At 37.1% G+C, this 24,629-nt stretch overlaps 2 protein-coding genes across 4 annotated transcripts in view; one reads left to right on the top strand and one right to left on the bottom strand.

The window, feature by feature from the left end:
* The window catches only part of angel1 (angel homolog 1 (Drosophila)), a 23,084-nt gene extending 9,303 nt beyond the window's left edge, over window positions 1-13,781 (top strand). Inside the window, exons 3-9 of the mRNA XM_016533075.1 lie at window positions 4,716-5,042; window positions 5,490-5,920; window positions 9,350-9,476; window positions 9,551-9,664; window positions 10,557-10,587; window positions 11,395-11,558; window positions 13,325-13,781. Coding sequence (XP_016388561.1) covers window positions 4,716-5,042; window positions 5,490-5,920; window positions 9,350-9,476; window positions 9,551-9,664; window positions 10,557-10,587; window positions 11,395-11,558; window positions 13,325-13,467 — 1,337 coding nt within the window. The 3' untranslated portion in view covers window positions 13,468-13,781. The remainder of the gene's footprint in view (window positions 1-4,715; window positions 5,043-5,489; window positions 5,921-9,349; window positions 9,477-9,550; window positions 9,665-10,556; window positions 10,588-11,394; window positions 11,559-13,324) is intronic.
* Window positions 13,782-16,692: 2,911 nt separating this feature from the next.
* The window catches only part of vash1 (vasohibin 1), an 11,149-nt gene continuing 3,212 nt past the window's right edge, over window positions 16,693-24,629 (bottom strand). For all 3 annotated transcript variants that reach the window (XM_016533087.1, XM_016533088.1, XM_016533089.1), the window contains 6 exons: window positions 22,699-22,787; window positions 21,496-21,552; window positions 21,188-21,262; window positions 19,426-19,807; window positions 17,456-17,565; window positions 16,693-17,380 (listed from right to left, as the gene is read on the bottom strand). In XM_016533087.1, coding sequence (XP_016388573.1) covers window positions 17,308-17,380; window positions 17,456-17,565; window positions 19,426-19,807; window positions 21,188-21,262; window positions 21,496-21,552; window positions 22,699-22,787 — 786 coding nt within the window. In that variant the 3' untranslated portion in view covers window positions 16,693-17,307. The remainder of the gene's footprint in view (window positions 17,381-17,455; window positions 17,566-19,425; window positions 19,808-21,187; window positions 21,263-21,495; window positions 21,553-22,698; window positions 22,788-24,629) is intronic.

The raw sequence follows: 24,629 nt of genomic DNA, 5'->3' as shown, positions 1-24,629 counted from the left end.
CTGTTTCTCCTCTGCATTGTTGATACTGTTGATACTGATTTAATTTGCTTGGTAACAGCCCAAATGTCTTATTATTCTAATTCAATGAAGAATTTGACAAAATGGCTTTATAAAGGTAAAAATGCCCAGAAAAGGTAAAAATCAATTTAAACCTATTGGAAAAGATTAATTTCTATCTGACCACCACACAGAATATGAAGAATATCAAAAACTTCAGAAGTCAGCTGTCCACGAAAGTCCTTAAGATACCAGCACAATAACACACTCAGCAAAATATCGTCTAATTATCGTTATTAATAAAATCCCAGAAAATATTGAGATATTATTTTTTGTCAATATCGTACACCTCTAATCACAGCAGAAGTATTGCACATTCTCCAAGCAACACTCTGCGGTGTTTTGTTACTGAATGATTCAGCGTTTTGAACAAATCGGTTGAATGAATGACTCAATGACTCACTCATTAAGTGACTTACCGCCACCTACTGGTAGCTTAATATGTTGAAAAGTATGCAATTTCCCCCCAACATTTCTTATTTGTATATTCATAAATGTATTTAAAACATTAATCTCATAACATTATTTATTGCAGTTGTAATTATTGTTATTTGCAGTGTAAATTATTTAATCTGACTGGTAGCAGCCCTATAGTGTATTGAATTTATTGATAAATTGTAATTTGACATGAAAGATGGAAAGAAAATACCATCTAAACTTTTCTAAATACAGTCACTTCCCCTCAGAGATACATTCATATAAACTCCTACCCCCCAATTGTATCGCGATTCATTTAACATCTAAACCGATTTGAATCGTCACATTTGTATCGATTTTCAACCGGTTTGCGGTGTATCATTACATCCCTAACAATAACACATCTGGGCCCGTATTCACAAAACATTTTATCTTACCACTAAGATAAGGGCGGGGTTGACCTTGTTGCTATGGATGATGTCAGCATACTTACTATGCACACAGTGATTGGCTGATAGGAGAGGGGAGGGGTCTCTGTCAGAGATTTATTCATAGAAATATTGCAGAGCGCAATGTTATGTTGCCATATTCAAATAAAGGTTTAAAAATGTTAATTGCCATATTCAAATAAAGATTTTAAAATGCAGGCTAAGTGTCACTAATTAAACAATATAATATACGTATATGTATATGTTCAGCTAATTGTCAGCCTGTATGCTTCTCGTAAACAAATTAGTGTTAGTGACTTAGGAGTCCTCTTCACTGCTCCTAACGCTTCACAGATTTAGGAGCTAGTTTTAGTGCAAAAACGCTTTGTGAAATACTCTTAGAGCAAAAATTTAGGAGTCATACATTTAGAACTGACACGCCCATTATTTTTAAGATTTTCTCCTAAATTGGCGAGTTATGAGCTACTTTTAGCTTGAAGATGTTTTGTGAATACGGGCCCTGGACTCTTCTTCTAAGGCCACTCCTGCACATAGAAACACAAGGTTTGTCCCAGGGCTAAAAGTGTGGCGACAGATCAGGATCTTCTGAAAGACATGCTGTCATGGCTACCAACTCCACATTGAGAAAAGAGATGCTGAGACTTTTGTAAATATACAAGGGGACAGGGACAACCTGAAGGAGAGGACCTTGTACTGATATGCCCGTCCCTCGAAGGCAAACTGTGAAAACTGCCTGTGCTGAGGAAGGATCGAGACATGAAAATACACATCCTTCAGGTCTATCGCTTCAGGTCTATCTTGTGTCAGAGACACGTCAGCATGTCAAGTCACCTTTATACAGCGCTTTATACAATACTGATTGTGTCAAAGCAGCTTTACAGTGTCAAACAGGAAAATAGTTTGTTAATAATGCAAGAGGACAATAACAGTGTAATTTTTCCAGCTAAAGCAAAGTCCCTTTAAGGCAAGTCATGTCACTCGGCGGCCATCTTTGAAATGCCTCTCGGGCATGCAATTGCAGCTCCTATCTCTTTGAATGGGGAAACATCAAATTCTCCAAAACTGTTCGCCAAGCTTATGATAAAATTTCATATTTGAAATCACCAATGAAATCTGACAACAACTGTATCATAAATGTTGTTTATTTTGCTTAAATAGCGTTTAAAAAAGCTTATTTCTCAGGCTAGACCAGCCAGTGCGCATGCGCAGTCCTAAGTGCACATCTCCGAACGCTAACTGTTTTTATAGCAACATGGACTTCTAACGGCAGCTGCAGTAACGCGATTACTTTCTTAAGCTAAGAGTAAGGGCGGGGTTGACCTTGTTGCTATGGATGATGTCAGCATACTTTCTAACTATGCACACAGTGATTGGCTGATAGTCTCTGTCAGAGATTTGTTCATAGAAATATTGCAGAGCGCACATATTCAAATAAAGGTTAAAAAATAAAAGTGTTAATTGCTACATTAATACATGATAGTAAGACATGCAAACAAGCACAGATGTTACTTCTTAACCAAATTGTTAATGAAAACAAGCATATAATCAAAGGAAAATTTGGAGTTGAGATAACCTCCAAAACCAAAGGCGATATAAAATTATTAATCTGACGATTATAAAAGCTCATTATGGTCAGATGTTTCTAAAATGTTTACGTTCCGAGGCAGATTGCTGGCAACAGCTATTTAAGGATAGTTTGTGTATTTGAAATCACCAATGAAATCTGACAACAACTGTATCATAAATGTTGTTTATTTTGCTTAAATAGCGTTTAAAAAAGCTTATTTCTCAGGCTAGACCAGCCAGTGCGCATGTGCAGTCCTAGGCGCACGTCTCAGAATGCTGAGTGTTTCTATAGCAACGGGGACTTCTAAATAGCAGCTGCAGTGATGCGATGACTTTAGCGATTGGCTCTTTTACTCAGAAGGCGGAACTTCGTTTGATAGAGTGGCCATATTGAGCGTTGCATTTTTCCCCATTCAAAATTATACGAGTGACATGTCTTGGGTATTCTATAGTCTTTGGCTAAAGTCAGTCCATTGATGATTCAGTGATGTCGTCGTCATCATCCAGTTCAGCTCTTTTCCAATAGTGTCTGTGCAGTCAGTCAAACGTCCCAACTAAGCAAGCCAAAGGCGACAGTGGCAAGGATCCAAAACTCCATCGGTGACAGAAATGGAGAAAAAACCTTGAGAGAAACCAGGCTCAGTCAGGGGGCCAGTTCTCCTCTGGCCAGACAAAACCAGCATGGCATGGTTTAATTCCAGGATGCAACATAGGTCAGATTGTGCAGAGGAATTGTCTCCACCATCCTCACCTTTTACTGAGGTGAACGGGACACCGTAGTATCTGGGTGGGCACCTGGCAAATTTGAATGCATAGCCCAGCCGGATCATCCTGATTAGCCAGTGTGATGGGTTGGGCAGCGCTAGCCATGCATCCAGATACTGCACTAATGGCACCAAAGGGACAATGTCCGGCGAATCCACGGTGGGTAGCTTGCGGCAAGGTGGAGCAAGGCCTGCCATGTTGGGAGGCCTCTCGTCTCTTAGAAATTGTGGCAAACGGCGTACAAAAGCACCTACCTTGGTCCAGAGGCCCGATGGTGTCTGGCCCTAAAGAAAATGTCATCCCCCCCTCTGTCTCCCTCTCCACCTTTTCCTGGGTCAGACCCAGGGCTTGTGCCTAAAAACTTTGTAGTCCGTAGAGCATAAATGGTTGCCAAACACAGTTAATGCATTACCTCTGGGTCAGGACTAACCTTGTGCAGATCTCTCAATGCTTTGGCCAGCAGAAGTAAACGGGAGCTTCGAACAATTCCTCCACTCGCCAACTTTCATTGGCCTATTCTAAATACATCAGAGGTGTTTGGTGCTGACATGGCACAAACAGGCCCCTCCCACGATAGTTTGATTGACAGTAGCGTTTCAGCACAGACTAGACTGGTGTCTTACCTTAAACCGGGGGTGCCCACACTCGGTCTGGAGGGCCGGTGTCCTGCAGAGTTTAGCTCCATGATGAAACCCACTGCTGATGTAAACATGAGTGCACCTGCAAACCCTTGTGTCATGAACAGCAAAACACAAAGAGATGTTCAGCAGAACGTTCATGCTGTTCTTTTCCATACAGGGAAAGCAGATGGGAATTTATACCTTAGGAATCATAACAGTGTCATAACAGTCTATTTGACTGGTGCACGTCTTCTGACGTCATACAGTCGTTTTATATGAAGAACAGGCCCAAATGTAAGCTGTACAGTGGAGAAGATAATGGCACAATGCATCATGAAATAAATGACCCGGTGTGCAGATAAGGACATGTCAAGTCATGATGATAATATAGCTCACATTTTGTGATGATAGAAGTAATCAAGCAGTTGAAATTTGATATAGTATATATCAATTTATGTGAGTATGTATGCAGATAAAGTTGGATATGCTTATAGTATTTGTATAGTTTATTTAGTGTCCTGTATTACGAAATTAATAAATTTCACTCCGTGCTTCCAAATGCAGTATTAAAGGGGTCCAGCAGTTCAGACGTCACCTTCATTTTGTATTTGAAGAGCCTGTTTGCCAGAACGTTGTCATTTACATTTGGACTGTGTCATTTGCATACTAAGCCATCGAATCCAAATGCAAATTTTAACATGCATGGCTGGAAATAAGATTTGAGAGCTTTGTTTGTTGGTTGAAATCAGTCAGACTGGTAATAAGTTGTGAATTTGCAGGTGTGTTCAGAAGTTGTTTCCTGTTAATGACAATTAACAATTGAACTTTTTTTTTTACCCAGGTTACACCTGCATCTACAAACGCCGCACTGGGACCAAAACGGACGGCTGTGCAGTGTGTTATCACAGCGACCGCTTTACCCAGCTTTCCATCAATCTGCTGGAGTTTCGCCAATCGGACTGCGAGCTGCTAGATCGTGACAACGTGGGCATTGTGCTGCTCCTCCAGCCGATGGCAGGGCAGAATGAAGTGTTCAGCCCCATATGTGTGGCCAACACACACCTGCTGTTCAACCCCAGGAGAGGAGATGTGAAGCTCGCCCAGCTGGCCATCGTGTTTGCTGAAATTGACATCATGATCAAAAAATGCAGGAGTGAAGGAAGACGCTGTGAGGTGGTTTTATGTGGGGACTTTAACGCTTTACCCAACAGCCCTCTGTGGAATTTCATCACCACCGGACAGCTTTACTACCACGGGTTACCTGCTTGGATGGTGAGTAGGGCTGCCAAAACAAATCAAATTTCGAGTATTCGTCGAATTTAAAATAAAAATCCAATGCAAAAACGTTGCATTCGAATTTTAGGTGTGCGTCAGGCAGCCTTATTATATATGATTTGGCACACGAGATGCCATGACGATGTAGGTGTCATTGCATTTTAATGCTTTTCTTAGCTTATCCAGTTGAACCCACTGGATTTGGCTGGAAATAAGATTTGAGAGCTTTGTTTGTTAGTTGAAATCAGTCGGACTGGTAATAAGTTGTGAATTTGCAGGTGTGTTCAGAAGTTGTTTCCTGTTAATTACAATTAACAATTGAACTTTTTTTTTTACCCAGGTTACACCTGCATCTACAAACGCCGCACTGGGACCAAAACGGACGGCTGTGCAGTGTGTTATCACAGCGACCGCTTTACCCAGCTTTCCATCAATCTGCTGGAGTTTCGCCAATCGGACTGTGAGCTGCTAGATCGTGACAACGTGGGCATTGTGCTGCTCCTCCAGCCGATGGCAGGGCAGAATGAAGTGTTCAGCCCCATATGTGTGGCCAACACACACCTGCTGTTCAACCCCAGGAGAGGAGATGTGAAGCTCGCCCAGCTGGCCATCGTGTTTGCTGAAATTGACATCATGATCAAAAAATGCAGGAGTGAAGGAAGACGCTGTGAGGTGGTTTTATGTGGGGACTTTAACGCTTTACCCAACAGCCCTCTGTGGAATTTCATCACCACCGGACAGCTTTACTACCACGGGTTACCTGCTTGGATGGTGAGTAGGGCTGCCAAAACAAATCAAATTTCGAGTATTCGTCGAATTTAAAATAAAAATCCAATGATAGCACGTGAAGATAGCAGAGAAGCGCTCTCGCTCAGCACAGTGGAGTGCATCGTTTTGTTAACTTTGTGGTTTATTATTTTGAGTCGTTTGATACGCGGTAACACACGGCCCTCTCACAATATATTGCTTTACAGATCTATCACTTTTGCAGCTCAGAAATGTACACGCAATCATGCTGCACGTATCAGAAGTTCCGTGCTCCGGTGCAGTTAGCGCTCACACTACATGCGCACCGCGTCCGAATGATCGAGGCTCTGGACTCTGAGCATAACTTGTTTTTCTATAACAAACTATAAAATACTTTCTATAAAAACGTTAATGCCCTATACACTAAATCTGCGCAGATTTGGCTTACATGAACTTCCTCAAGAAATTAATTAGTAAACCTAATTTACGAAAGGAACAATTGAAATCGCATCATATGACCCCTTTAAATAAAAAAATGCACAATACATTACTTTTGAATTCATTATTGAATGTTTTACATAATGCGATTAATCGCAGAAAATCATACGATTAATCGCGATTAATTTTTTTAATCCATATATATATATATAGGGCTGGGTGATCATTCGATAATGTTAATTATCGCGATATAATTTTCCTCGATAAAACGATATGAAGAGTTCGATAAATGTTCGATATAATGTTTATGCGCCAAAAGCGGAACGAAACAGCGCGACTCATTTGAATCGCGCCACTCGGACCGTTTATCTGCTCGGATCAAAGTTCAAACTGCCGCACGGCGCGAGCTCACTAGAGCAGATGCGTTTACTCGGTCACGCGAGCACTAAGCAGCGCTGTGAGATCCAGTGCTTGAATTCAGCCATGAACACAGTTGACTCAGTGATTTAAAGGGGTCATATGATGCGATTTCAATTGTTCCTTTCTCTTTGGAGTGTTACAAGCTCTTGGTACATAAAGAAGATCTGTAAAGTTGCAAAGACTAAAGTCTCAAATCCAAAGAGATATTCTTTATAACCAGTGCTACAGAATCTCCATGTATTTGTGATTAAGCTATAGCATGTGTGCATTTATACTGAATGTTTTTAGACTACTGTTTTTCATACAAATAGGCTACCTAAAAAAAACATATAGTTATAGTTTTACCAGGGTTTTAACTGTTTATCATGATTTAAATGTATGCTACTATGGGAGACCAATGCTTAATAAAAAAATAATAATAAAAAAACCTTGGTCAGAATAAATTTAACCATATAAAACTGAGGTTGCTACAATTTTTACAGATGTTACTGATTTTGATCAGAAAATATAAAAAATATACCTCTGCATCCTAACTCAAGCTACTATCAATTGTGCATTTCTAAGAGACAAAACAGTGATATTATTATTAATATTATCAGGCAACCCAAACCTGTTTCTTGATTTGAAACAATATCACTCATTAGGACATGCAGAAACTAAGAAATACATTTTTCTATTTAGATATTTATTTTGTTAAGGACAATTAATGGTCTGGTTTCTACAACTTTCACTTTAGAGCAAAAATCTGGCTTTAAACTTGAAATAAATAAAGATTTGACATTTATCGTGATAATTATCGATATTGACTGATATGAAAAAAATTATCGGGATACATTTTTTGTCGATATCGCCCAGCCCTATATATTTGTGTATATATATATGTATGTAATTTTCAGTTTTTAAATATTTGGAAATATAATTTAAATTGATTTCCCACACTTAAAGCAATATCGTATCGAATATCGCATTATTTAACAAGGTATTGCATATCGCATTTTTCTTCAATATCACACACAGCCCTAATCAGTTGTTTTGTGCAAAAAATGCAAGATATTTTTTTTGTTAAATTTCCAGCAAAAATAACTCTTTAGACACATTAACTGTTGTGTACTTCATATATGTGTGTGGTTTTCCCAGTCTTAGTGTTGTATTTGGATCAGTGTTGGGTGTAACTAATTACCAAGTAATTAGTTACTGTAATTTAATTACTTTTCCCTTGAAAAAGTAAAGTAAGGGATTACTCTTTATTTTTTCTGTAATTTAATTACAGTTACTTCTTATGTAATTGAACTCAATACTGTGTATAGACTGTAGAACATTTATACACGATGCAATAGTGGATTTAACATCAACATTTAAAGTCTAACCTTAAAATGCATGCTTTTTATGCACCCTTCTCACGTTAAATACTTTGGTGAGTTAATAAGAATATTGGTAACACTTCAGTATTAACTAGTTGTTTATTAGTATGAATATTACTGGGATATTGGCTGTTTATTGTTACTTAAAGCACATATTAAAGGCAGAGTAAGGGATTTCTGGTAGCCAATGTTGATATTTGAAATCACCAAAACAAACACGCCCCTACCCCAAAAGGGTCTTGCCCCTATTTTGATAGCTCCGCCCCACACATACGTACGCAACCCAGGCAACGATTAGTTCTGTGAAACAAAGCAAAACCAATGTTACACCGTGTCTACGGACGTGAGCGGCGCGGCGCAACAAATCCCCGACAGAAAACTGCTGCCGGGTTCTATTTATGACGTGCTGACACACATTTCAAATGGTTTTCAACGGTCGTTTGATCGCGTCCAGTGTAGGCAGACTTTAGCTGTTGTAGACACGGTGTTACTCAGCTATTGAGAAGAAACAAAGCAACCTCGGCGTCCGATCGCAGGCCTCCGCTCCTTGAGTTCTCTCCAGCGCTGGAAAGCTGATCCGATATTTACACGGGTCCTACTTCTTGCCTTATCGTTCCGCAGACGTTTTCCTCTTTTGTTTTTTATCCGCCATCTCTATCTCTCTGTCGCTCGGCTAATGTCCGTCCCATGCACTGAAAGCTCTCTCCTCCACATCACGAGTAGACACGCCCCTTATTGCTGATTGGCTACAAGTTTGTTTTGCGATTCGGCCCGAATCAGTTTTCTAAAGTGTTTTTGAAAAATCACTTACTCTGCCTTTAATGTCTAATTCTGCAAGACCTTATTCTAAATCCTTAATCCTGCCCAATTCTTGAACTTAACAACTACTTTACAAAGTATTAATAAGCAGTAATTAGGAGTATTTTGAGGCAAAATCATAGTTAATAGTGAGAATTGGACCCTAATCTAAAGTGTGTCCAGAATAATTGATGTAGTTACTTGAAAGAATTAAAAGAACCGTTTCATGTTTATCCGTGTATCATTAACTCGTCAAGGTTGATATAGGATTTAGAAAGTAATTAGTGGTAAGTAATTAAATACTTTCTGGAGAGAGTACAGTACAGTTTCTGGACATTTGTACAGTAATCTAATTACACTGTTGAAGATTTTTAGATGAACTTCCCCAACACTGATTTGGATTGTGTTGTGATGAATGGATTGTGTGCTCTTGCAGGTTTCAGGTCAGCTGGATTTGTCGTATAAAGTCCATCACACAAGGCTTTTCTCCCCGTTGTGGCCCAGCAGCCTCGGCATCACTGACGGCTGTCAGTACTGGTCTGATGCACAGACCACAGCTTCAGGTCAGCTCAACATTTCACTAATGGCTCTGGATTCCCAGCATGCATGTGTTTAGCTCATAGCTGTGTGTTTGCAGTAGACAATCGTCAGTACAGCGCTGAGTTTCTGTGTCAGCTGCGATACTGTCCGGCGGCGTGTGTGCGGCCCGCTGATCTGGAGCTCATACCAGGAGTCACTGATAAAACACCAGGTGATAGACTTACTCTCCTCATGTCTGGTGCACCAGCTGTGCCTAAGCCTAGGTTTGACGTTGCACCATTAACCTTAGCTAAAACTTAATCTGTGTATGCCATGGTTTTCAAAGAAATAGTTCTTGTCTGTTGACGGGTTGTTGGCCGCTTGCATAAAATGCTTAGACTCTGACAGGTTAGTCATCAGGGTCTGTATTCACAAAACTTTTGATCTTACCGCTAAGAGTTCTCCTAAATAACAGTAACAGTTTTTAGCCAAGAGTTAAAACCTATGAAGGCTGATATTAGATCATTGAAGGTAAACGTCATATATGACTATGCATTACTTCAACACAATGCTTACAACCTACCAGCTGCTTCTCAAGTTTTAAGAGAAAATGGTGCAATGAATACTGAGTTAGATAAAAATCAACTAGTAGTTACTAAGCCTTTAGTGTGGATTTTACTTTTGTAAGATCTTAAAGGGATAGTTCTCCCAAAAATAGTACTATAGTAATAGTACTCGCCCTCATGTAGTTTCAAACCCGTAAGACCTCCGTTCATCTTCAGAACACAAATTAAGATATTTTTGGTGAAATCTGTAGACAGCAACACAACTGTAATGTTCCCAGACCCAGAAACGTAGTAAGGACATCGATAAAACAGTCCACGTGACGTCAGTAATTTTATGATGCTACAAGAATTTATGAAGCTCGATTTCATAGAAAATATCTTTATTTGTGTTCCGAAGATAAATAAAGGTTTGGAATGACAGAATTTTCATTTTTGGGAGAACTGTCCCTTTAATATTGCAAACAGCTGGTGCGACCCATAACTTCTCACACACTTCTGCATACGTCTGAGGTGTTAGCAATCATGTCTGCTTCCTGAAATATACTCTGTTTTTTACAGACCCAGAAGACATGGACATGTTTAGTTCAAGGTGAGTTAGCTGGTGTTCAGGAACAGAAGAGTCTTGTCCATTGAACTAACCATACTCCTCATCCATCAAGCAGAGAACTGGCTTTTCCCTTAAAGCTCAGTGATTATGTACATATTTATAATAAACTATAAAATATATAGATTTTTTTTTTCACATCTAATCAAAAGTCTATAATAAGTAATTAAAGTGCATAGTGCCTCAGGGGAAGTACATAGTCTTGTAGCTTTGCCTTTTATTATTATTTCATATGTGACCCTGGAGCACAAAACCAGTCATAATTTATGATTTATGCATCATATGAAAGCTGAATAAATAAGCTTTCCATTGATGTATGGTTTGTTAGGATCGGACAATATTTGGCTGAGATACAACTATTTGAAAATCTGGAATCTGAGGGTGCAAAAAAATCTAAATATTGAGAAAATCATCTTTAAAGTTGTCCAAATTAAGTTCTTAGCGATGCATATTACTAATCAAACATTAAGTTTTGATATATTTACGGTAGGAAATGTACAAAATATCTTCATGGAACATGATCTTTACTTAATATCCAAATGATTTTTGGCATAAAAGAGAAATCTATAATTTTGACCCATACAATGTATTGTTGGCTATTGCTACAAATATACCCCAGTGACTTAACACTGCTTTTGTGCTGCAGGATCACAAATACTTTATGAAGTAGTTGTTTTTTTCATCTGGCAGCTGGTTGGTTTGCTTCACAGCTCAGAACTCCTCGTTGTGTGAGATGTGTTAAGAGACTGGAGATCCCTGACGAGGTTCCTCATGAAATCTGGTGTTCGGCAGGTTTGGACACACGTTGCATCACGCGCTGAGCCTGAGGTCAGCTTACAGTCCTGTCCAGCCCGACACGCAGACGGCTGTGGTCAGCTCTCTGAACTCCGAGGGAGGAGCGATGCTCGACTACATCTTCTTCTCCAGCCGCAGGACCGGCTCCGCTGCAGCTGAAGGTGATGCTCGGAGCTGATCAGCTCTTATCTCACATCTGATCATCTGCAAATATCTGCAGCGCCCCTTAAAATGCTGATTTGGTCCGTCTCATCGTGACTGTAAAAGCAGACCAGTGTTATAGTGAACTAAAACTTAAATCATATAAACAATTTTGGTACTTGAAATAAAATATATGTGACCCTGCAGCACAAAAGCAGTGTTAAGTCGCTGGGGTATATTTGTAGCAATAGCCAACAATACATTGTATGGGTCAAAATTATACATTTTTCTTTTATGCCAAAAATCATTAGGATATTAAGTAAAGATCATGTTCCATGAAGATATTTTGTAAATGTCCTACCAAATGAAAAAAAAAAAAAATATATATATATATATATATGTAAAATACATTAAAATTAAAAATATCAACAAAACTATAAGAGTTTTAATGATACTAAAATAACACTGAATCAAACATCATAATTCTCACATTATCTGTTAACAATATAGCAGAAAAAGCACATTGCTAAGGTCTCTAAATGATCAACGTGATCAAACTTTGCTGTTAAATGTGTTCCTCAGCGGAGGAATGATCTTCACAAGCCTCCAGAACATCTCACATCTTCTGAGGAGCCTTTATTTCTTCAGCTCTCAATCACTGCATTATATGTTTGGATCATTTCAATCTCATCTTACTGAGACAGATTACTGGAGATATAGAGACGACTGATATTTAGATCACTTTATGTCAGTATCTGCTGCACTGTTATAAAGATCTCCCTGATTTACATTACAAGCAGCAGAATTTCATAATCATTTTAAATATCAGAATTGCACATTTTTGCTCAATTAAGCAGTTTTTTCCTCCATATTCTCACTATATCAGACTATATGAGGCATAAAAACCTGATGATCAAATATGATACTGATAAATGATATTTTAAATAAAATAAAGATGCGTAAATGTGAGACTTGTCATAGCATTTGCGTATCATTGCTCTCTTGTTGATTTTGATTGCTTCCATTGTCCTCATCCTACCGTAAATATATCAAAACTTAATTTTTGATTAGTAATATGCATTGCTAAGAACTTCATTTGGACAACTTTAAAGATGATTTTCTCAATATTTAGATTTTTTTGCACCCTCAGATTCCAGATTTTCAAATAGTTGTATCTCAGCCAAATATTGTCCGATCCTCACAAACCATACATCAATGGAAAGCTTATTTATTCAGCTTTTCAAAAAAATGAAAAGCTCCAGGGTCACATTTATTAAAATAAAAAGACACTTATTTTATTCCAGCTAGTTAACAAGGCAACATTTCTTATTTTCCATTAGTTTAACTTAAATTACTAAAAGAACTAAAACTGAAATAAAAATGAATAAAAGCTACATAGACATTAACAAACAGCAAAAACTGATAAAAATGAAAAAAAAAAAATATATATATATATATATGTAAAATACAGTAAAATTAAAAATATCAACAAAACTATATGTTTGGATCATTTCAATCTCATCTTACTGAGACAGATTACTGGAGATATAGAGACGACTGATATTTAGATCACTTTATGTCAGTATCTGCTGCACTGTTATAAAGATCTCCCTGATTTACATTACAAGCAGCAGAATTTCATAATCATTTTAAATATCAGAATTGCACATTTTTGCTCAATTAAGCAGTTTTTTCCTCCATATTCTCACTATATCAGACTATATGAGCCATCAAAGCCTGACGGAGCACATTTGATACTCTGCAAATAAATCGGTTGTGTTGACAGAGAGCGCTGCTGGGTTGAAGCTGCTGGGTCGTTTGTCTCTGCTGTCTGCGGCTGATCTCTGGTCTCTGCGAGGACTTCCTAACGAAGCGTTCCCGTCTGATCATCTCAGTCTGATCGTCAAGCTTCAGCTTCCTCCCGTCTGACCCGAACATTTGACAAATGTAAGGATTGCTTGTCTTTATCATTCATTTTCATTGCCTTACAATTGGATTGTGAAAGAAAAAAAAAACAATTTTTGGTCAGGTGAATATTTAGTTTTCTGTTCAGTAACAGAGCGAGTGTTTGCACGTGTGAAATATTCTCCAGCGTGATGTTTGATGTGAGGAAATACGATGCACCGTTTATGATTGACATGTTCAAGATAATGTAATCAGAATGCACTTACATGCATTTATTAGTTTTCAGTTTGTTTCTTTTGGTTTTGAATTTATATTTTGAACGGAGCTAAATAAATAACTACATGCATTGCTGTCGTTTTTGCTGATTGAACACATAAAGAAGAAAATGAAGAGCACAGCCACATGATGCTGTTATTGAAGGTCAGATGCACACGCCGTTATGGACATCTAATGACAGTCCTTCATTTGAAAGAATCTGAGTGTGTTCTCTTGAAAACAGATGAGGGGTTTGTACATGCACATCATATGTGCTGCGGTCAAGCTTTACAGTACATTCATGAGAAAGTTGAAAACAATAGCTTTTTCTTCAATCTCAGTGAAATGAGGTTCGCAGAAGGTCAAAGTAATTCACAGCTAAAACCATGTTCATCCTCACTGCAAGTAAAGCTCGGCTGGAGCAAAAACACTCAATTTGATTATAAATATATTTTTAATTCATTTAGGTGGTAAGTTAATAACTGGTAAAACTTTGCAGTAAGATTCTATGTGTTAACATTACATTACTTAACATGAACTAAAAAAAAAAGCACCTGAAGCATTTCTTCATCTTCAAGTTGTAATATTAAAATCAAATCTCTTAGTATTATTTAATGAACCTGAACTGACGTGAACTACTGTATTTTTATTAAATGTTAACAAAGATGAATAAATACTTAAATAGTATTTACTCATTGATAATGTTAAAGCATTATCGAACGTTATTGTAACGTGGTAACATTGTTTTCTAAATGCATGCATTACATTAAAAAATGTAACATTGATGCATATGTTAGAAAAGACTTTCATAATCTCACTTTTGCATTGTTTTGCTATTTAACTATTTGTTGTTTACTATTTTTGTGAATTGACCCTGGAGCACAAAAGCAGTGTTAAGTCGCTGGGGGATATTTGTAGCAATAGCCAACAATACATTGTATGGGTCAAAATTATACATTCTTCTTTTATGCCAAAAATCATTAGGATATTAAGTAAAGATCATGTTCCATGAAGATATTTTGTAAATCTCCTACCGTAAATATATCAAAACTTAATTTTTGATTAGTAATATGCATAGCTAAGAACTTCATTTGAACAACTTTAAAGATGATTTTCTCAATATTTAGATTTTTTTGCACCCTCAGATTCCAGATTTTCAAATAGTTGTATCTCAGCCAAATATTGTCCTATCCTAACAAAACCATACATCAATGGAGAGCTTATTTATTCAGCTTTCAGATGATGTATAAATCTCAATTTCAAAAAATTGACCCTTATGACTGGTTTTGTGCTCCAGGGTCACATTTATGCTTATATTTTGTATGTTGTAGCACTTTAATCTGGAGTATAATGAGTAAGATGTCACACGACGGAAACATGTTTCTCGTTTGACAAAAACAAATTATAGGCAATTTATTGTACATTTCAGTTTCAAGTGTCACAAAAGAGCCAGTGAGGGTTTGAAAGACATTCAGTGCCGTGACGTCAAAGTGAAAAATCAACAATAGTAACATCTGTTAATCACACACAGTTAGTTAATCATGTGGCAGGAAGCTGTTCTAATGAAGAACATTTAACAGCACCAGCATCAGTGTCTTCTGCTCGCATCAGAATCACACTAGTGCACTTCATAGTGTCTCACAACAAGTGTGTTTGGCTTTAGTGTGTAAGTGTGTGTGTGTCTACTGTAGGAGAACATCTGCTAATGAAACAGACTGTTACACATCTACATCACGCTACTCCTAAAGTCAACATGAAATGATGCTCACAGTCACAACACATTACGAGGTATTCAACAGAGAAATCAATGAATGATAGTTGGTTGATCATTATGAGAAAGTGACTTCAGAGGAGGAGCAAGTCCTATTTTGATGAAAGATTATGAAGACGAACATTTAGGCTATTTCTGTAGCATGTTATGCACTGATGAATTATTTAAGAGCAGGAACATGAATTCAAGTCAATTTCATGTTGACTTTAAAAACTTGGACGCGTGTAATTGAGCATCCTATCTTTTAAGAGTTAAAAAAATCTAAAAACCAACAGGGGCGCGGGCTGCATTCATAACTACTGAACCCTGTATATTCTGCAACATCATTTACATACACGCATGTCCATTAAAGTGGCCATTATAACATGATGATCAGTACTGAAGCCATCAGAAACACCAGACAGATTCACCAGTGGGAGTGCTTTTGCTCTTTCAAAGCCAAATAGTTGCTCTATTGTAGTTCAGGTTGGAATCACTGGTGAAACCTGATGACTAAAGAAGAAAAGTTCAATACTGTAAGTGTCGCTAAGTGCAAAAAGTGTGTCAGGGAGGACGAACTGCTCGTATTATTATAGATGTTATAACACTGCAAAAAAAAAAAAAAATAATAATAATAATTTTCTTCTGTATTTTTGTCGTTTTCCAGTGCAAATATCTAAACATTCATATATCAAGATGCACGTACAGGGCTTGAAATTAAGTTTTTTACTTGGTAGCAAAGTTAGAAGCACCACCAAAAATTAATGAGCACCAACTACAAATTATATATTAACATATTTCATCTTTACATTCTTAACTTTAATGCAGATTTTAGATTGGTTAATATTAGCTGTTAATGTTAATCACCCAGTCACTGCTTTCCGCTGTCAGGTAATATAATAATTAATATGAACCAATCTAAAATCTGCATTAAAGATAAGAATGTAAAGATGAAGTTATGTAACGTTTGATAGACCGGCAGACAGGTCACCGTATCAGCACACAGAAAGCACATAACTGTGAACGTTTTTTAGAGAAATTAGATTAAATTATGGGAGCATATGCAACCAAAATGGTCCCAATTTCGAGCCTTGGTGTACTCTAGAAACTAAATGAAATTGAGTCTTGTTTTCTGAAAAATGCATCAAAATGAAGTGAGTTCAAACAAATACTTGCCAGTACGCTCAGAAAAATAAACTGCATTCAAAGGGAAAGCTAGATTAAGAGCATGACAATTTTCTTTCTTTTTTTGTTCTGTTTTCTATTAAAATTATCTAAACATTCTTCAATCAAGATACATTTACTAGAGGCTCAAAACAAGAAAACTAAACATTTGACCCCAGTGACAGATAATTTTCTTGTTTTGAGCAAATACTTTTGCTTTGCTTTTTTTTTTTTTTTTTCAGAAAACAAGACTCAAAATCAAGTTGTTTTGCTTCTAAGGAAAAAGTATCTTGAATGATTTAGAAATGTTAAGACTATACTGGAAAACAAGGCAAAAATACTGAGCCAGAAAATCATTGCAGTCCAAAAACTGATCAAAGGCACCAATAAATGGACTACAGGCTATCCTCTACATCAGTGTCTAGTAGTGTTAAAGGTTTACTTGCACTGTATTTACAGATTAAATATGAAAAGTTGCTCACAGCAGAATGAACAGCTGAGGCATAGTATTAAAATGAATATAAATATGATGCATTGTTCATAATGTGGCTATTCTACTAAATGAATGATTAGAGGAGGTGTTCGTGTCTACCCTTATAAGTGAACACATTCTCTGTGTAGCACGATACTTCTTCAAGTGAACACACATCTTCATCCTCTCGTGGCTGCGTTTCAGTCTTTGTCTCGTGAATCTCTCAGACCCTGATCTGGTATCCGTTCACATCAACCGCGGGCCCCGCCGGCCCGGACCGCTTCTCCACTGACGACCTGTGAAAACAGCACCACCTGTTGGTCAGATGTTGTGTTGTAACTGTATCAGTGTTGTGAATGATCTGTAAGTACCGTCTGTCGATTTGGCTGTTCTTGCGCATCGGGCTGCCTGGGTTCCTCAGAGGAGATCCCATATCCTTCTTTCTGTCTTTAGACGGTGATGGTGGAGCAGCTTTACCAATCTGAAACACAGAGCTCAGTCAACCACTAAACACAATGCATGTGGTGTGATTATTAACATAAGACATATGAAATAATCTAATTATTTGAAATGGAACAGTTTATTGAACCTTTAGACAAAATATTTAAAAAAAATTCCATGTTCATGTTTTTTTTTTTGTATCACATTTGATCCATCAGGCTTTTATGGGTCATATAGTCTGATATAATGAGAATATGGAGGAAAAAACAGCTTAGTTTTATTTATAGAATCAAATTGAGCATAAATATGCAATTTAGTAAGTTAAGATGAAATTTTGATGCTTGTAATGTAAATCAATGAGATCTTTATAACAATACAGGAGATGCTGACATAAAGTGATCTAAATATCAGTGGTCACACTATATCTCCAATAATATGACTTAGTAAGATGAGATTGAAATGATTCAAACATAATGCAATGCAATTAAATGATGATTGAGAGATGAAGAAATAAACACTCCTCAAAAGATGTAAGATGTTTTGGAGGCTTGGGAAGATCCAGTGAAAGTAAAGCTTCTGGAAACAAATGTTCCTCAAAAGATCCTGATGATGAGATTTGAGACTCACTGGTTTTTCTAAAAAAAAATGTAGTTTAAATGCAATGCAAGTCACTTTGGATAAAAGCATCTGCCAAATACATAAATGTAAATGTTAAGTGACTCATGGTAGTGTTTTTCAAAGAGGCTTTTATGAACAAAATATGCAAACAAAAATGATCAAAGAAGATCCCAGTATCCAGAAAATGTGGATACAAACAAAATGGCAGTGGGATGTCCTGGTTGTGTTTGGAAGGAGGTAGATTAGCACCAAATTAACCATTAGTGTGAAATGTTCATGCTACCTGGCAGATATCACTAAATAAGTGTTTTATTTTCATCTCTCGTCTAGTACTACTTGATTTTGGCGCTGCCCTTGACACCAAAGATCATGTCATTCTCTTGGACAGATAAGAGAATTACATTTGGACAAGAATTAAGATGTTTGTATGATCACCTGCCACTTTGTTTACAAAAGGAACAGTCAAATCTAACACAAACTGAGTATGGAATGCCACAAGGCTCTGTATTAGGTCCATTTTGCATTTACCCAAAATGTATTTTAAATGGTGGATGACAAGTCTTATCTAAAAGATTTAAGCAACATGACACTAAGTTCTAGGTGTTATTTTAAATACTGTGGCAGTCTGAAAACATGTTTGATTTATCAATTAGGCAGATGACAGGAAACTCTCTTTCACGATTTCCACAAATCTATTACAAACCTGCTGGAGTTCACAGACATCATTCATCTGTGGATGTCACAGAACGTTTTACTACTAAATAAAGGTAAGACAGAGATACTTGTTTTCAGAAATTATTCAAAGATAGTCTTTTAGATCTAGACTTCATCAGAGGGCCAATTATCACGTCATTTAGTTATCATGTCTAACAACAGTCTCAGATTTAAAAACCAAAACAGCACAGTATCACCTTGCAATATCTCTATTTGTTACTGTTTTTCCTTCTCAACACGTAAGGCTGGTAAAGTCACAAACTATCATTAGATTTTTAGGAATTAACTGGCAAGACAACCTAGAGAAGTGCGATAAAAGTGTTTGGGGAAACCTGTTTGTAAATAATAATTTTTGCAATTCCATTTGGCGCAGCACACGCTTCACCTTTACATTTGCTGAAAGCATGTCATTTCTGCAACAAATTTCTCTGATACCGGTCAGGCAAATTTTCTGTGAGCTATTCCTTATAAAATCACTGATAGCAACCTTTGTTTCTGAGCAGCCAAGAACACACAATTTTGTACTGTCAGCAGTATTATGATTTAACCGTAGGCGTATCATCCGTACCTTCAACCTCATATCCCGAGTGTGTCTCTCCAACTCTTTCCTCAGCTCTTCTTTGGACAGCTTGTCCACGTCCAGCACCGAATGCTTCCACTCAATCTGCTCCACGCTGTGTGGGTCGTGTGACACATAATGACCGATCTTGACCTTGCACAGTGTGTGCCAGTATCTCCGATAGGCCACCTGGAACTCTTGAAGGAGGTCCGTGAGTGTTTTGTACTCCAGCGGTTTGTACATCAAGTCCTCGCGGCGGCTGATGCCCAGAGCACCAAAGCGGCCGCCGCTGTGGACACCCAGCACAATGTGACGGAAATGACTCCCTGAGAACTGTGTTTTAAAGCTGAGAGGAAACCGCTCGACGGTCGGCATGCTGTTGGTGAGGTAACTGAAGCGTCAGCTGTGTTAAGGGAGTCAATGGTAATATATTCAACAGACAGCTGTGTACATTATCAGCAAGTACAGGGGAAGTGTTAAAGTCAGCATGAAATGAAAATCTACTTTCTAAATGCATGCTATAGATGTCAATGTGAAAGATTTATCCATATGTTTCATTTAAAAAAAAAAAAGAAGCCTACCATCAATGTCCAATTCCAAATTAATCAACATTTTAAGCTACATTGTTTTCATATTTAAGAACGATCTAATCATCATCTTAGAATGTTTTCACTCCTTCTGTTTTATCTAGTTTAGTCTTTATTCTGCCAGTACCATTCAAGACTGTCTGACAGAGCACTTTTCTAGACCCAGCAGGCAATAATCTTTACAAATCTGTCTAAGCCCTTAATTCTGGACATCTCCAGGACACCCAAGAAATCCTCTTGTTGCCTACATCCTTCTTTCGGTCACTAAAATGTTTAGAAGATTACTGAAAGACTAAACTGGATTCTGAACTTATTTTGATCATCCAGTAACATAAGTTAATTATAGACCCATCCCAAATCCTCCATTTATGCCAGATATTTTGGGTTTAGATCAGAATTTAGCCATAGCACAAAGACTGAACTTGTCAGAGTTACAAGTTAATTTTATCACCTGATTGGGGTTGCAACTCACTTCTAGTACTATTCAATTGCTGCCTTTGACACCAAAGGTCATGCCATTCTCTTGGACAGATAAGAGTATTATATTAACATTTGTGAACAAGCATTAAGATGTTTGTCTGATTGCTACCACTTTTTGTGAAAGATGAACTGTCAAAACTAACACAAATTAAGTATGGAGTTCCACAAGGCTCAGTATTAGGTCCTGTTGTTTTCATTTTATGAAAAACTTTAATGGGAAACAACCAATTTGTTTCCATTGTTAAGCTTATGACAGCTCTATATTTACTACATACTCTGTATAGAAGTTAGTGGAGTGTATTTTGTATGATAAAACAGATAAACATTATTGTCCAAATGAAAAGAAAAAAAAAATCCGTAAGACTAGATAATTGCAATGCATTACTTGCTGGATGTCCTTCAGTAATAAGATCAACTGGTTCAAAATGCTGCAGCAAAAGCTTCTACCAAAACCAAAATATAATTTGATAATTTCAGTCTGATCTGAACAGTTTAAGCAGCACTTTCAGTCCAGATTGTTTTTGAATGTCACATCTGAAGCAGATGTTATTGAACAATGGAGAAATTCAAAGCTAGACTGAACCAACCACAAACACAACTCGTATGAGTGCAACTATTACACTTTTCATATGCACAAATGTATAAAAAAAATTTATATGCTATTAAAATGTTAATATTTTCAATCCAGTTCAAGTGAAGGATACATCCCGAGGATAACGGCTTCCAAACATTTAATTGGTAGAGATTCTCTTGTCATTTCCTTGGCAATGTCCATCAATCTGAAAAACACATTGTAGGTAATAATGCAATAAGAGTTTGTATGCAAGTGAGCCTGAAATATTTTTAAAAGATGAAAATTAAAATGAATGAAAAGTATTCAGAAAAATATTCTCCTAATAAGGTCTATTAATAATAATCAAAAGTACTGAATATAGTAAGCTAACAGCACGACTTTGCTTTAACTGAAGGATACAGCTTTAAGAGAAAAGACAGATAAGTGGACGGGTCTTACGCTGTGAGCGGCCTGCTCTTCTTGATCTCAAAAAACTGTGTTCCAGTGTGATTGTATCTGACAGACAATGTTAAGCACAGAACACTGTCAGGAGACAAACAATGCACTATATAAAGTCATAAAGTATAAAGTCAACCACTACATCAACATTTACAGAAAATAACCTATATTATGAGTGAAATATATCATGAGAATTATTCTGAATATATATATACAGAGAAAAATGTCATGTAACAAATCATTGTGACATACATTGGGCCAAACCAACAGCACACACAATGTTTCATTGTTCTTGACATTTTCTGATATTTCAGCTGTCAACATCATCATCAACGTAACTCTTGTGGCCTAAATTCCATCTGCCTACAACATAACAATGAGCTGAAATCACTGATAAAATGTAATGCCCAGATAATCTTTGTTCACTGAAACCATGTGTGTTTCTGCTGTCAAATCTTGACTGATTTTTATCAAGTAAGCGTCAGAATAACTGCAGTAATATCTCCAGATGAACACTTACTGGACTGAAGCAGCTCAGCTTTACTTGATTCTCCATCAATCATGTTTTAGAGTCTCAAATCTGATCCTCAGGATCTTTTGAGGAGCGTTTGTTTCCAGAAGTTTTACTTTCACTGTTCCTCAGCGGAGGAACGATCAATAAACTATTCTATTTTTTAAAAAAATCATGTTTTTTGAATCATGACTTCAAAAAACTTGAAATATAAGTTATATTTTATGTTTTTAGCTCAATGTTTATTTTTTCTTTGTTCTTTTTGGAGTTTGGTAGCATAAACCACCATCCACTCTTATTTCTCTGGATTTAAACATTCTTCGAAACATTTGGGATAATGTAAGTACACAAGTCAGCAAAATATATAACACTGTTCTAGTGGTTTTTGGATATTTTAATAAAACAATCTTACATATTGTGCCTTTAAGTACATGATTTTTTGGGTGAACTATTTCTTTAAATAAATTATCTACAGCGTCAGTTCATGCTGACTGATTCCTGACCAGTGTTCATGATAGAGTCTGGACCAGTGTAATACTGCAGTAGTGAACTATTACAGACATGTTATAAAGTTCATACAGTAACAATATGAAAACGGCTGATTGAAGGACATAAAGTGACTGTAAATTGTGGCAAGAGGAGCAACGTCAGCACATCGATGTCCCTCCTGAAAGACGAGTGTGAAAGGATACTGCAAATCCCTGATGTATCTCTGTATGGCTTCCAGGCGCTGGGGAATACTGCTGTTGGGCTGGAATGTAGGCACACTTGGTACTGGAATCTACAGGGTTAAAGAAGAGTTAACAGCTGGACAATGATATCACGCATTTCTTAGGATAGGACAATATTTGGCCGAGATACAACTATTTGAAAATCTGGAATCTGAGGGTGCAAAAAAATCTAAATATTAAGAAAATCATCTTTAAAGTTGTCCAAATGAAGTTCTTAGCAATGCATATTACTAATCAAAAATTAAGTTTTGATATATTTACGGTAGGAAATGTACAAAATATCTTCATGGAACATGATCTTTACTTAATATCCTAATGATTTTTGGCATAAAAGAAAAATGGATAATTTTGACCCATACAATGTATTGTTGGTTATTGCTACAAATATACCCCAGCGACTTAACACTGCTTTTGTGCTGCAGGGTCACATTATATCAGTCATTGAATCCACATCAGCTGAGCAGTAATGGTGACAGTGCGGTCTGGATCTGGGTTCAGCTGAACTCACTGGATATTGATTAGATGCATCTGATCCGATCAGTCCACAAGGGACGAATCAAAGAAATAAAGCCAGTAAGACAGATGGAAAGCAGTCTACAAACTGCTGGGGTATTACTGACACCACTAATAGAGTGCTGCAGGGATGAGGTCTTTTATAAGCCAAAACCCGGAAATTAGTTCTAATTTGAGCACTTCTGGTTCCATCATCGATTCGTTTTTTGAATGGGTTTTGGGTTAAATGCCTAATATAAGGTCTGTGGTGAACATAAGCTCAAGATATTTTCATGTTTTATTCCACAACATTAAATACATAAGTAAAACCCCCTTGAGGTGGCTAACAAGTGTCTAAATGGGACAAGAAGTTGTCAGGACATTAGTCTTGGACATTTACTTATATTTAGGCTTCAAAATTCACAAAATCTCATGAAGATTATGATGAACAAACTTTTGTTGGACACGGAGCTTACTTTCTGCTATAGTCCAAAAGGCAACAGAAAAATCCAGTTGGGTTTTTGTGGATGGAAGCAGGGTGATGTGACCTTACAGGACTATATACAAAAACACCTCATCTCTGCAGTGCTGTATTATGAACACAGTCTGAGAACACTAGTGGGAATGTTTCCATTCGTTTCAATCTTTGTAAGATTTAGAATAGGATCATGTATCATGAATGTCGTAGTATTTGTTGTGTCTCTCTTTTGCTTCAATGACAGCAGCACTGGAGCTTCTTAAGCAAAATCTGATCGCATCCTTTGTCTGAAATATTTCAAAAACCTTTTCCAAGTTTTTCAATGAGGTCTCAGACTTTTGGGCCTTATGTATGTTATGTAATCAGATTACTTTTTTTTTTTTTTTAATAACTAGTAAAGTAACATTACTTTTTAATTTAGAAGGAAATATCTGAGTCACTTTTTCAAATAAGTAACGCCAGTTACTTTGTTTCCATGTGTTGACTGAAAACTCTGGTGTTGCCATGGTGACAGAAATCAGGAAAAAGTGCAGAGCGTTGTGTGTGAACATGATCTTACTGTAGTTCTAGACTAAATATGAACATGCATCTCACCTGCACAAAAACAGATTCAGTGTTCCTCAAAATGAATAAAATCAGTCAAATGCAAACTCAGAATATTAAACAAACCTGCAATAATTAAATGTTCAACAAGACAAAATATCATTTTTGTATTTAATCCCATTTTATTAACCAATGTCTTTGCTACTGACCTTCGATGATCCAATTCAACCATACTAAGCAAAAATGACACATTTGTGTTTCATTTGTATTATTGCTGAATAGTATTGAACTTGCGTCATATTCGTCATGTGATTAGTTTGAGCTGCGCCCTCTACTGTACAGACGTGGATTACATTTCCTTCAGCCTGAGGCGCATTCA

The sequence above is a fragment of the Sinocyclocheilus rhinocerous genome, unplaced genomic scaffold, assembly GCF_001515625.1.
Source record: "Sinocyclocheilus rhinocerous isolate Xijiao unplaced genomic scaffold, SAMN03320098_v1.1 scaffold365, whole genome shotgun sequence".
NCBI lineage: Eukaryota > Metazoa > Chordata > Actinopteri > Cypriniformes > Cyprinidae > Sinocyclocheilus > Sinocyclocheilus rhinocerous.
This window is presented reverse-complemented; position numbering and strand designations above follow the sequence as displayed.